This window comes from Telopea speciosissima, chromosome 5, assembly GCF_018873765.1.
Source record: "Telopea speciosissima isolate NSW1024214 ecotype Mountain lineage chromosome 5, Tspe_v1, whole genome shotgun sequence".
Classification (NCBI taxonomy): Eukaryota; Viridiplantae; Streptophyta; class Magnoliopsida; order Proteales; family Proteaceae; genus Telopea; species Telopea speciosissima.
Window position 1 is genome coordinate 21,097,589 of NC_057920.1, and position 12,413 is coordinate 21,110,001.

A 12,413-nucleotide genomic window follows, 5' to 3' on the forward strand; every position below is an offset into this window, starting at 1 on the left:
GTGGCCGGAGGCAGGTATTCACATAGAGGCAGAGCGAGAGAAAACAGAAAAATTTCGTGTGTTTTTTTGTACTTTGATTACCAGCTCATTTTATTCTTATTGCTTATGAGAAGCCAGATTTTCATTTTGGATTGAAGATTAATGTGGATGTTGTATCTAATTCACTTCACTACTCGAGATGAGCTGTTTTTTTTTTTTTTTTGTTTCAATAAGGGGAAATTGATTCAGATAAATCAGACAAAAATGTGCATTTCTAGTGGAGAAAGCCTTGGGTTGGATTACATATGTGTTGAGCCTTTGGTCCAAGGGGTTTCATTGGAATAGACTACTTTAATGGGCCTAAAATATGGGTAGGAGCTAGGAATATGTGTTTTATTAGTTTAGTCCAGATTTATGGAATCTTAGTAGTTGTTTTCTATTTTACTTCTGTTATATATGATTTTATCTTATCTTTAGCTGGATAGGCCTGATGTTAGACATCCAGCTTATCTCTAACTCTAGAGCCAGCATTTTAAAAAAATAGATTTTTTTTTTTGGATAATCATATCTGTAATTCAGTCCTTATGCTATCCTACTTTTGGTTGGTAAGGGTATGTGAAGGCCATAGGCCTCCCCAATCAATTTGAGAAGTACTACAGTTCAGTTTTTATGAAACTTTGCTGCTGTTGATTCAGTAGTGTGCTTGGTGGATTCCAAGTGAAGGATAAGGTAGATTCTTTAATGAAGAGTGGATTTTCTTCGCAGGTTTGGTGGGTTCCTGCCTTGTTCTATCAATTATTCTATTTTTTATTAGATCTAGTTTCATATTCTGTTCTATTAGTTCCATATATCATATTCTTTGTTCTGCAATCCCATTTGTAGTACTCTCCAGCTGGATTTTTCTGGTTTGGGATTAGTCTACATTACTGTTCTCCTCAATATGATCCATAAAATGTTGGACTTGAGGAAGAGAAGCCTAAGTTCGTGAATTATTTTGTGAAAGAACCGTAGGGAGCATGAAGGTAATGCGGAAAGAGAGGGAGAGGTGCAGTGGGTATGAAAAGTTAATGTTGTATGTGGTCAACATGAACTTGGAAAAGTGTGTATGCTTGGCTTTTATAAATAAAAGGAATAGTTTTATTTCAAGCTGATGGGGACCCTAAGCTAGGAAAAGGCAAGAAGAAGAAAGGGAGTTGACTTCCTATTTTTTTTTTTTTTTTTTTTTTTTTTGGATGAAGAAAAATTAATTAACCAAAGGAAAGAAAAGGGGGAGGGAAATACAAGCACGAGCCAAAATACAAAGCCCTGCCTAAACAGGGCAAGGACTAACAGAAAAGGGGAAGAGCCCCGACAAAAAACAGCGCACTAAAGAGGGAAAAAGCCTGAACTAAACGCGACCAAAGCCATCCATTAGGAAGGAAACTATCCAGGATCCAATGGCTCGTGATAGAGGGTGTGACCTCGGAGATCCGAGCTTAGAGGCAAAGTCCTCTCCGAGCAAGACAAGTAATAGGCAATGTAGAGACGATTCTTAGGAAAAGGAGGGGAGCTAAGGTGACGGCGACCAAAAAACTCGAAGGGGCGTAGAAACCTGGGGCGCAGAGGGGGTCAACCCAATGTTGGAGTTTAGGTCTAAATGGGGTTTAGCTGGGACGGAAGAGTTAGAGAAATGGGCCAAAAGGGTAGAAGGGACTGGCCCATTTAGACCAGTAGAAGCAACCAAGGGCAAGCGGGTGATGGGCTGGGCCTGAGAGGGAATGGTCAAGGGGGGAGTAGGGACCATAGGAGGGCCCACCTCAGGGGGAGCAATAAGGGATCGAGGGACTGAGAAGGATTTAACCTACGCTTTAAGGAAGGGGGTAATCCCTGGGCTCGAAGGGATAGGCCTGGGAGAACACGATAGAGGATGCTCGATGGGAGGAGAGACCTCAAGGAGAGGGGTAGGGCTCCCAGGTTGCAGAGGAGGCTCAGACTGTTGGGGCAGGGGGAGATCATTCTCCAGAGAAGGCGATGTCAACACAGAGGGCTCCTTTTCAACTTCAACTGCAAGGGTATCCTCGATGACAGTGATGAGAGCTTCAGGATCAACTTCGACAGAGGTTAGGGCAGCAAATCGGTTGTGACCAGAGGTTACAGCAGGATGATGGACCAATGGAAGGTCGGCAAGACAAGAGGAGAGACCGCTAGGAGCTCCGGTAGCCTGAAAATTCAAAGGACGGTGATTTCGGTGTCACTGGGTGCGAGTTCGACCTCTGCGAGATGAAGAGCTCCTACGACGGAGGTTGTCACAAGCAGCATGGCTGTCGCAGGCAGCTTCAGCAGAAACTGCAGTGTCAGTTTTTGGGGTCTCTTCTAGAACTCCAGACGCAATTTGTGGAGTCTCTTCAAGGAATCCAGAGGCATTTTTTGGAGAGCTGAGGTTTGAATCGTGGCCAAACTTCTTGCAAACCAGACAGTACGGAGGGCGCCAGTCGTAATGGATGTCTTGTTCAAAGGAGAATGAGTCTCCATCATTCACCTTGATGAAGGAGGGCAGAGGATCACTGGCGGAAACTTCAACGCTGATTCTAGCATAAGCCAGATGGTCTTTCCTCATGGTTATTACATCAGAGAAAAGGGGAGTACCAACAACTGATCCAATAGTGCTGAGTCCCTCCGTGCACCAGAAGTGGAGAGGAAGCCCAGGGAGAGAAATTCAGAGAGGGATGGAGGACAAATCAATGTTGCGGAGTTGTAGTTGCCGGTGCCATTGCCTGAGAAGGATAGGCTTCTTCCCTACCTGCCAGGGGCCACCTTCTAGAGTGCAGATCTTGTCGAGTTTATCAGAGAACTTGAAGATAAATAATCCGTTATCCAGAAGGAAAAATTCGAGATTCCCTTGAGCTCTTCACTATTTGGAGAGGGAGAGCTTGACGATGTGAAAAGGGGGTCTGGAACCCAGGAAATTTCGGACCAGACAGTTGCCCTAGAGCTTGACTTCATCTTCGAGTAAACCAGAAGGGCAAAGAGCAATTTTTGAGCTTCCTTCCACAGAAGGAGAAATATAATGAAAGGGAAGACCCTCTCTCGAGAGCTGAGGGGCAGGGCCAAACAGGGAGTTCCACGGCGGGGGAGAAGAGGAGTGGGGAGGAGAGAAAAGAGCTGGACCAGTGGGAGACCGAAGGGGAGGATTGGTGGGGGAGGTCGAAGGCATCTCACACAAGCCAACCACCTAAGGAAGCTGAAGGACGAGAAAATGGAGAGGCCCTCAGGCCAGCTAGGAAGGCCGGCAAGCAGGAAGACAAGGGTTTTTTACATTTCGAACAGGGAGCAGACAACCATTCCCTACCCCCTTTTTTTAATTCTCACTGAATTTAGTACTTTTCATGGCTAGTAATCTTAGTCCGGCATAAAAGGAACTCATACACCTTCCATCACCCATAGGTTTGTTTCACCTCTCGACTTCCTATGTTTCAGCAGGCCATTTTGGAGCTTTTGGCTCATGGGTCCCACATAAGTTATTTTTAGAATTTTATGTCATTAGATGGGATTTGGTTGGTGATAATGTGGTGTATTGTAATTAAGCAGACATAATGGCATTTTTTAGATTTTTCTTTTGGGGTTTATTCGTAACCAAAAGAAATATGGCAACCAAATAACATACAGTATTTATTAAGCACCATAAATACTGAACTAATAAACTTATAAACTGTGGCAACTAAATTGAAAAATGTAATTTGCTTCCTAACAGTTGAGTACCATAAATACTGAACTAATAAACTTTTAAACTATGGTAACTTGGTAACTGCATTATTCTTAAGATTTAATGCATGCTGTATGTTAGGAACTCTTGATGTCTTACCTCTTACCCATGAATGAATTTGTAATTTTCTCAAGATTTAAATCATGCTTGCTATCTTCTTGGGAAGTCAGATATTTCATAATCATATTATCATATTCTCATGAATAAAATCAACCCAGTGGCAAATTTTTGAGATGTCTGATAAAATGATCCATTTTTCATGGGAAATGACCTAAAATAACTTTTTTTTATTGCATAATCAATGTTTATTTCCAATTAACTCTTGTAGAATTGTGTGATGCTGCTAACTTTAATCATATATTCCTTTTTTTTTTCCCTCGCCCCATTGATGGCAATTCTAATGTTCTTTTTGGACATTTTGTGGCTCTTTCAACTTGTAGGAAGTCCATGCACCCATTCTTGCTATTCGTGGAGTTAAAATAGTTGTTATTTGTGCCTTCTTCGCTTTAACCTTAGCTAGCATCGTAAGTTTTCATTGATGCTTAGATACCTCCTCCTAATTTCTCTCTCCATTTGTTTGTCTCCTCTCTCTTTTCTTTACTCTTCCCCTTTCTGAGCTTACATCCTTACTTCAAGTAAATTGTTACATGTTTCTGGAACTTATAGACATTGTGCACAAGGGTAGAAACTGGTTTGGAGCAGAAGATTGTTCTTCCCCGGGACTCATATCTTCAGGTTTAATTTCGAAGCATAAGTGATCCTTACATGTTTCGTGGATGATGGATTGATGTAGCCCTTTCTTTTTATCATTCGTTTTGTTAGTGTATTGCTCTACTAAATTTCATCACCTGCAGGGATATTTCAATAACCTTTCTGACTATCTCAGAGTAGGTCCACCATTATATTTTGTGGTGAAGAACTATAATTACAGGTATCCTGGTCAATTTTATCCTTATTTGCACTTTTTTCCTCAGTTTTACTATCATTAAATGCTATATCTTTGTTTTAGACTCTTTCAAAGGTAGATTGCAGTATTTTTTTGGGAAAATCTTGTTGTCACCGCACATGGTGACAGATGCCGCATGGTCTCATTCTACCACGTGGAAGAGTGATTTGGGAAATTCAACCATTGGATATCTAGGAAATGTTTTGGATTAGCCACATCAAAATTCAGCCTCAAATTCAATCTTTCCCCATCCATGTAATGGCATATCCCAGTCCATGCACCCCCTTATAGTCTCGTGCACCCTCTTTGTAGTCCTGACTCTGCAATGTGGAGAACTCTGACTGGGAAGAAAGTTGACATGCGAATAGGGGACCATGGGGTCTTCTCATCCACTAAATTTTAGCCCCATGTAAGTTGCAACCTGGTGGAAATGATACATGGTTACAAAATCAAATATCACCAACGTAGTGATAACAAGCTAAAACCTTCTGTGTTTTTTTTAACCCATGGCCGAGCTAGGTTGGACTGTTGCCTACTTGACTCCCTGAAAAAAAAAAAAAGAGGGGGGGTGGAAATGGGTTTGTATGAAGGCTGATCGTACTTAATAACAGTCCGACCAAGGTCCCTGCTAGTCCCTGAAGAACATGTTCAGAATTGAAAAATTATCTTGTTCCATTCCTCCAATATGAATATTCATTAGTCAAAGTGAGGGTAAATAACATTTGAGGAACAATCCTAGCTTCCTGCCCCCGGCAAAAGTCGTCCTGCTGCGAGGGGTAAAAATTTTATTTTTCTATGTGGAGAGAGTCCTACAATGAAAACTGAAATAGGTGGACTCTAACCCTTCTAAGTTAGTCTGTTTTACCCAATGTATCACTGAGAGGGTGGTGAATCAGTGAACTTGCCTCACGTGCACACTTGTCAATCAACACTTGAAAGTGAAACACAAACCACAAACACAGAGATACGTGGTTCAGCAGTGTGCCTACCTCAGTATAATGCACAATACAGTAGCTCAAGACTTATGAGCCCCATTAAAATAGATCTTTGAGGAACATGCACATAAACAACTTGCTCACACCTTGCTGGCCGATATCAACATCTCCATCTTAAAACACTTAATAATGAGAAGGTGTCATATTATCTTCATTACCTGCTAGCCACCTGATCATGTTGAGGACTGTTCATTGTGACTCAGCAAACAAAGAGGATCTTCTCGGCCTGGACTGTTGAACCACTAAGCTGCTTAACCATTAAACTGTATCTGAAGTGTTTGCTGACTTCATTTTATATGTTTGCTGCTGACTTCATCCCATATAAATGCTGACTTCATCTAATAAGCTGCTGAACCTTTAATTAAAAAAACAGGTTTGCTTACTTCATCATTCCACATCCAAAGAGCTGCTTAAACCAATAAAGCATAGCCATTAAACCAGAATTGGTTCAAGACTAGAACCAATATTGATACAACTAGAATGAACCAAAATTGGCACTTGCGTTGACATCAATTCTAACACATACAAGAACTGCTCAACACTGCCAGGGATAACACAGTCAACATTTTATCCTGTTGAGAGGATCAGAATTAGAGCTGAATGCTTGGATGATTAATGATCATCCCAAGCCTTTATTTATAATATTGAAAATAGAAGACAAAATTACATGTGAGCAATGTGAGACTAAACCCACAAAATAGAAATAAAAAAAAAATAGTAAAAAGGTCCAGAATACCCCCCATGGTATTCTGGCCCATATAATCCAACACTCCCCCTCAAGTTGGAGCATATATGTCGTGCATGCCCAACTTGACTAAGATAGGAAAAAACAATTTCCCACTTAGCCCCTTGGTGAACACATCGGCTAACTGATCAGCAGAATTCACAAAGGGAACGGAGATGAGTCCGGCTTCGAGTTTCTCCTTGATGAAATGTCGGTCAACCTCAACATGCTTAGTACGATCATGCTGGACAGGGTTATGAGCAATGCTAATGGCTGCTTTATTATCACAATAAAGCATCATGGGAAGATGGACAGCTACACCAATATCCTGCAACAATCCTCTAAGCCACAAAAGCTCACAGATTCCTTGTGCCATTGCACGGAACTCTGCTTCAGCACTGGACCTTGCCACAACATTCTGCTTCTTGCTACGCAACGTGACAAGGTTCTAACCCACAAAAGAACAATAGCCAAAAATGGATTTTCTGTCAATCGATTTTCTGTATAAGCTTTAACCTTCAGATGACCATTGGGAGAGAGAAAAATTCCTTTTCCAGGAGCAGACTTCAAATATCACAAAATACGAAGGACTGCCTCCATGTGAGAGGAATAAGGATCATGAATAAACTGGCTCACCAAACTTACAGCAATGGCTATGTCAGGTCGTGTGTGAGAGAGATAGATTAGTTTGCCCACTAATCGCTGATAACGGCCTTTGTCGATAGGTTCACCCTCTTTCTCCCTAAGTCTTGTAGAAGCTTCCATAGGAGTATCTGAAGGATGACAACCTAGCAACCCAATCTCAGACAATAGATCTAGGATATATTTCCTTTGAGAAAGAAAGATGCCCTTTGAAGATCGAGCAACTTCTATCCCTAGAAAATATTTTAGAGTCCCCAGATCCTTTACTTCAAACTCACGGCCAAGGAAGTGCTTCAATTTCTTGATAGCATCATCATCATTACCAGTTACCACAATATCATCCACATAGACTATGAGAATAGTTACTTTGTCACCAACTCGTTTGATGAACAAATTGTGATCAGCATTGCTTTGCTTATATCCTGCTGAAATCATAGCCTTGTGAAACCTGCCAAACCAGGCTCTAGGTGACTGCTTCAAACCATAAAGAGCATGCTTCAATTTATAGACCTTGCCCCTGGTCCTGTCATCAGAGAAACCTGGTGGAACATCCATGTATACCTCTTCCCCTAAAAGGCCGACCTTATAGGAAAGGGAGGAAACAATATATATATCAAACAGGAGCTCTAACACGGCGGACTATCCAAAGGGGGACACGGGTGGATAAATAATTTCAACACCTGCCCGCTCCCAGGAGGATTCGATACCGTGACCCCTGCCTGCTCTGATACCATGTTGTTGAGAGGATCAGAATTAGAGCTGAATGCTTGGATGATTAATGATCATCCCAAGCCTTTATTTATAATATTGAAAATAGAACACAGAATTACATGTGAGCAATGTGGGACTAAACCCACATAATAGAAATAAAAATAAAACAGTAAAAAGGACCAGAATAGCCCCCACGGTATTTTGGCCCATATAATCCAACATATCCAAACCTCTTCAGTTTAGCTCTTTTATCCATCCAAGAATTATGATTGATTAATCACTTATTAGATACTGTTCTTTGCATAGCACATAGCACATACTGAATATTGGACTATGAGGTACATATCTGTCCACTTCAAACACCAATTTTAGAGATGTCATTTTTTCCCTCATTATTTTGGTTAGTAAGCTGTGAATGTACTGGATTTCTTTGGAAACTCTTTGACATTGAAAGGTATTTGTATCAGCACTTCTTTATCATCTGGAAATAGATCTCACTGTTGTTGTTCTTGGTTATTGTAAACCCAACACAAGTAATTGAAACTCATTCCTTTTTCCTCTGCTGATGCCTGCTTTTACCTCCTTTTGCAGTTCAGACTCGAGACATACAAACCAGTTATGCTCCATCAGCCAGTGTGATTCTAATTCTCTTTTAACTGAGGTGCTAAATTAGCAGCAGGCTGTCATACATTTTAGAACTGCTTTCCATTTTATTCTGTGTATTCATGGTCTAAAGCACTCACTAAAATTCAAGGAAAATCGTATAGGGCAGCTATTAGTCTGCCCATGGGTCCCTGAGCTAAATGTTGGGAGATAAAGAATCAACACCTAAATAAAAAATGAAGTGAAGATGAGGACGTTGAGAAGGATAAGGGGAAAAATCAGGAAAAATAAAATGAGAAATGAACATGTTTGAGGTAATTTAGGAGTCGCTTTAATAGATGATAAGTTGAGGTGGTTTGGGCATGTAAAATGAAGCCCATCGAATGAATTGGTAAGGTGAAGCGAGTGTTATGGTGCAGATTGGAGGAGTTAGAGGGACAAAGCATTGATTAAAATTACATGGAAGAATATATTGATAGCTATTGGAGTTGTAACAAAATGATTTTATATGGAGAGACAAATAATTCATGTAGCCAACCCCATTTTGTTGGGATAAGACTTATTTAATTGAGTATTTTCATCTAATTATTGTTTTGAGATTCTCAATACCCACATATGCATATATACAATTTAGCACTAAGAGTTCTTTTTGACACCATGCAAAGCTGTTTAATAGGAATAATGAGATAATGTTTAAAGATGATGTGTCATTCCAGGCTTACTGCTTTATGACTTTAATCATAAGTTCAATCCTGATTCATAGGTTGAACATGGAAATTGATGTCATTGTGAGATAAAATAACAGGAACAATCCTTAGACTTGTCAGAAACCGTGGAAAAATGAAAATGTTGAAAGAAAAAAAAAAAAAGGCCTGAAGGGGAAAAATGAAGTGAAAGGATAGAAAGTGTCAGAGAAAAATGAGAAGTAATGGAGAAAGATGTTTTAATATGCTAATGCTTTCAGGGTACTTGTTTCTGGGGCTTCGCTAAAGCATGTAAAATTAGGCTTGTAAACGGATCAGATTTAACTCAGATAGGGATCAAATGTGATCGGATCCGGATATTCCCTGGCCGAATACGGATACCTCTAAACGGATTCTGATGGATTCGGATGCAGATTGAATTCGGATTTTCGACCATCCGTTTACATCTCAGCCTTGTGTAAACCCGACTTTCCTCCCCCTAGCGGATACAATTCACTCTCAATCCATATCTCTTCGATCATGATTCTCTTTTCTTCATATTCTATAACATGTTGAATCTTCAAAAACCCTTAAGATCATTATTTAGTTAATTATTTATTATTAAGTATTAGGCTTTTTTTCCCGGACGGATTTTTGTCGGAGTATTCAGATTTTTTTGTGGATATCTCTAAACAAAAACTGATATCCCTAAACAAATACAGATGTGGATCGAATTCGGATTTTCAGTTATCCGTTTACATCCCTATGTAAAATGTGTCATTCTGATCCCCTCCATCATCCTGACTCTTTCCATGTTTTCCACTTTGAGGTCACATGGACTTATTATCCCCTTGGATTGAAAGTGTCTCCAACAATTTTCTAATCCCGTGAATGCTGTAGAGTTGGGCCTATCCAAGTATCCAATGATTTCCATCTCTATCTTTGTATCAATCTATTTCTCCATCAAATGAAAGCTATCAGTCTCCAAGCTATATGGTTCTGCAGATAAGTGGATGGCAATCATCAGGCTGATTGCAGCCCAACAAGGGTTTAGGAAGGACTGAAGGAGTTACACAGCACAATGACTGCATGTTCAGATTAGACATGACCAAAAAGTGTCTTCCTTTAGAGTTGCGATATGGTTACCCATTATTTTTAATAAAGGGATGGGTCCCCAACTGTTGGTTATGCAGAATGGGGAACACCGGAGGCAATCAACGTCTTTTTAACCTCTCTTTTCAGTCTACAAACGAGATTAGCAGTAGCAAGTAGCCAAGTAGCAATGAGTCAAAATTTTTTTTTATGGCCAGAAAATTAAGAACTTAGCTACATGTCGCAGAAAAAAAGTGGCACTTGTAACTTGTATTCAGTACTCATATAGAAACTGCCAAAGTCTATTTGAGTTCTGGTTACACTTTATTTCTTCTACCTCTGCTTTTCCTGGTTTCTTTTTAGATTTGCATCTCAAACCTCCTCAAATCTGCATCATTTGTTCCCTCTCTCTGCAAATTTCTTATTTCTTAAAATAATAAATTAACTACAGTCATAAAATCTCGTTGATCGGTCTGTTCAGGACTTATTCATATTATATTAGATTATTCTTTTCCCTGTTCTTTGTTTTAAAGTAATTGTTTTATAATTGAAAATTGAAATAGCAGATGATTTTCAAATATTTGATTAAAAGAGAATGATATAAAATGACACTGTAATGTAGTCCTAGGTAGGAGTAATCCCACTAGAAACCAGGGTAATGGGGTCACACACAAAGGCTGGCCGATTGGGTTAGGGTTTAGTAATTTAGGGCAAAACTAGGATTAGGGTTGGATATTGGGAAAGGGGTTTATAGGGTATTAATGGGCAGGTCTAGAGGGCTATTATGGTATAAAAAGGTTAGGGTTTGGATGAGTTTTGAAATTCTGCAATTTTGGGCAAAATTGAATTTTAGGTCAAAATTAGGGTTAAGTTACGTTTAGGTTGGGGTTGTCTTACATGGTAATGATAGGCAGGTGTAGGGAAGTCTAATGGTATAGGTTTTATGATGTTTGAGTGAATGGAAGTAGGTTAGATGAGTTGGACAGCAAGATAAGGTTATTGGAGACAATTCCTAATGGAGGTAGGAGTAGGGGATTCTAGGGTTTAGGGTGGTGGGGGTTTGATGAAACTTGGATCGAGTGTCAATAATGATGTAAGGGATGTATGCTGAAAGTTTAGTTTGAAACTAATGGACATATTTGAAGTTATGGAGGAATCCTAGTTAGGGTAGGAGTGAGAAGAAGAAGGTTTAAACAAAATTCAGATTCAAACTTATTGGATTTGAAGAGATCTTCAATGGCAGCAGCTTTGAAGATGAACAATGGGGTCTCCCGATCTTCACGAGGCAAGGAGATAAGTAGCAGTCCTCCCGATCTTCATGATGTAAGGAGTCGATTGGAGATCCACCAATCCCTTCCACCTTGATAAACCCACAAGGATGCAACACTCTCAAGAAGCAACAAAGGCAACAAACATAAAGCTGAGTTTTTATTAATCAAATTCGTATTCAATGCTGGTCTCCCTTACAAACTTATATAGAAGACTCAAAAATAAACTTAGACACTAAAAAGGAATGGCCTAACCCAATCCTTAACCTATTAGCTAACTTAAACTGACTAGGAAACTGAAATAGACTCAAAATAGAATCCTAATCCATCCCAACTAAACAACTAAAAGAAAAACTAATAAAATCACTTAAATTAAACCATTGGTTGAACCGGTTCAATTTAAAACACCAAATAAAAAGCTAAGTATGGAAATAAAACTAAGTATGGGAGCTAATTCCATATGCAACCTATTTACCCATATTTTAGGCCCATAAAAGTGGCCTATTACATTAGAAACCAATGGGATCAAAGGCCCAACATGTATGTCACCCAACCCTAGACTTATTCCTAAAGAAATAAGCCCATTTCGATGATGAATCTGCATCACACTTTTACGGTCAGGGTTCAAAATTTTGGTTTCACATAAGTTTTCAGGTTTCTTCCGAAACTTTGCACATTTCGGCTGCTAGATTTGTTTGATCATATCGGTCATTTCGGTGGTCAAATGGCTATTTTTGCCTACAACTTCAGGGAAACCCTAATTAAGCATCTCTTAACATATTTAGATTGTAAAAATAATACCCAAAATGGTAGTTAGTTTGTGGACCCTGGGTTGCTAGTGTATGTCGTACCCTGCTGTATACATTCTTTAATATAGCCTATTCTATTCATACTTTAGTACTAGAACACACAGGATTCAATTAAAAACAACTCAAATATGTATTAGGAATGAAGAAAAACCATTTAATAGTCTCCAACACCTTGTTCCACCAAGAAATGTAAGTGATTTCACCAAAAATCACCAAATC

General features: G+C 39.6%; 1 protein-coding gene across 2 annotated transcripts in view; it reads left to right on the forward strand.

Moving 5' to 3' along the window:
- The window catches only part of LOC122662175 (NPC intracellular cholesterol transporter 1-like), a 179,895-nt gene that overhangs the window by 128,865 nt on the left and 38,617 nt on the right, over nucleotides 1–12,413 (forward strand). For both annotated transcript variants that reach the window (XM_043857743.1, XM_043857744.1), the window contains exons 22-25: nucleotides 4,162–4,245; nucleotides 4,388–4,456; nucleotides 4,576–4,652; nucleotides 8,331–8,400. In XM_043857743.1, the coding sequence (XP_043713678.1) occupies nucleotides 4,162–4,245; nucleotides 4,388–4,456; nucleotides 4,576–4,652; nucleotides 8,331–8,400 (300 nt within the window). The remainder of the gene's footprint in view (nucleotides 1–4,161; nucleotides 4,246–4,387; nucleotides 4,457–4,575; nucleotides 4,653–8,330; nucleotides 8,401–12,413) is intronic.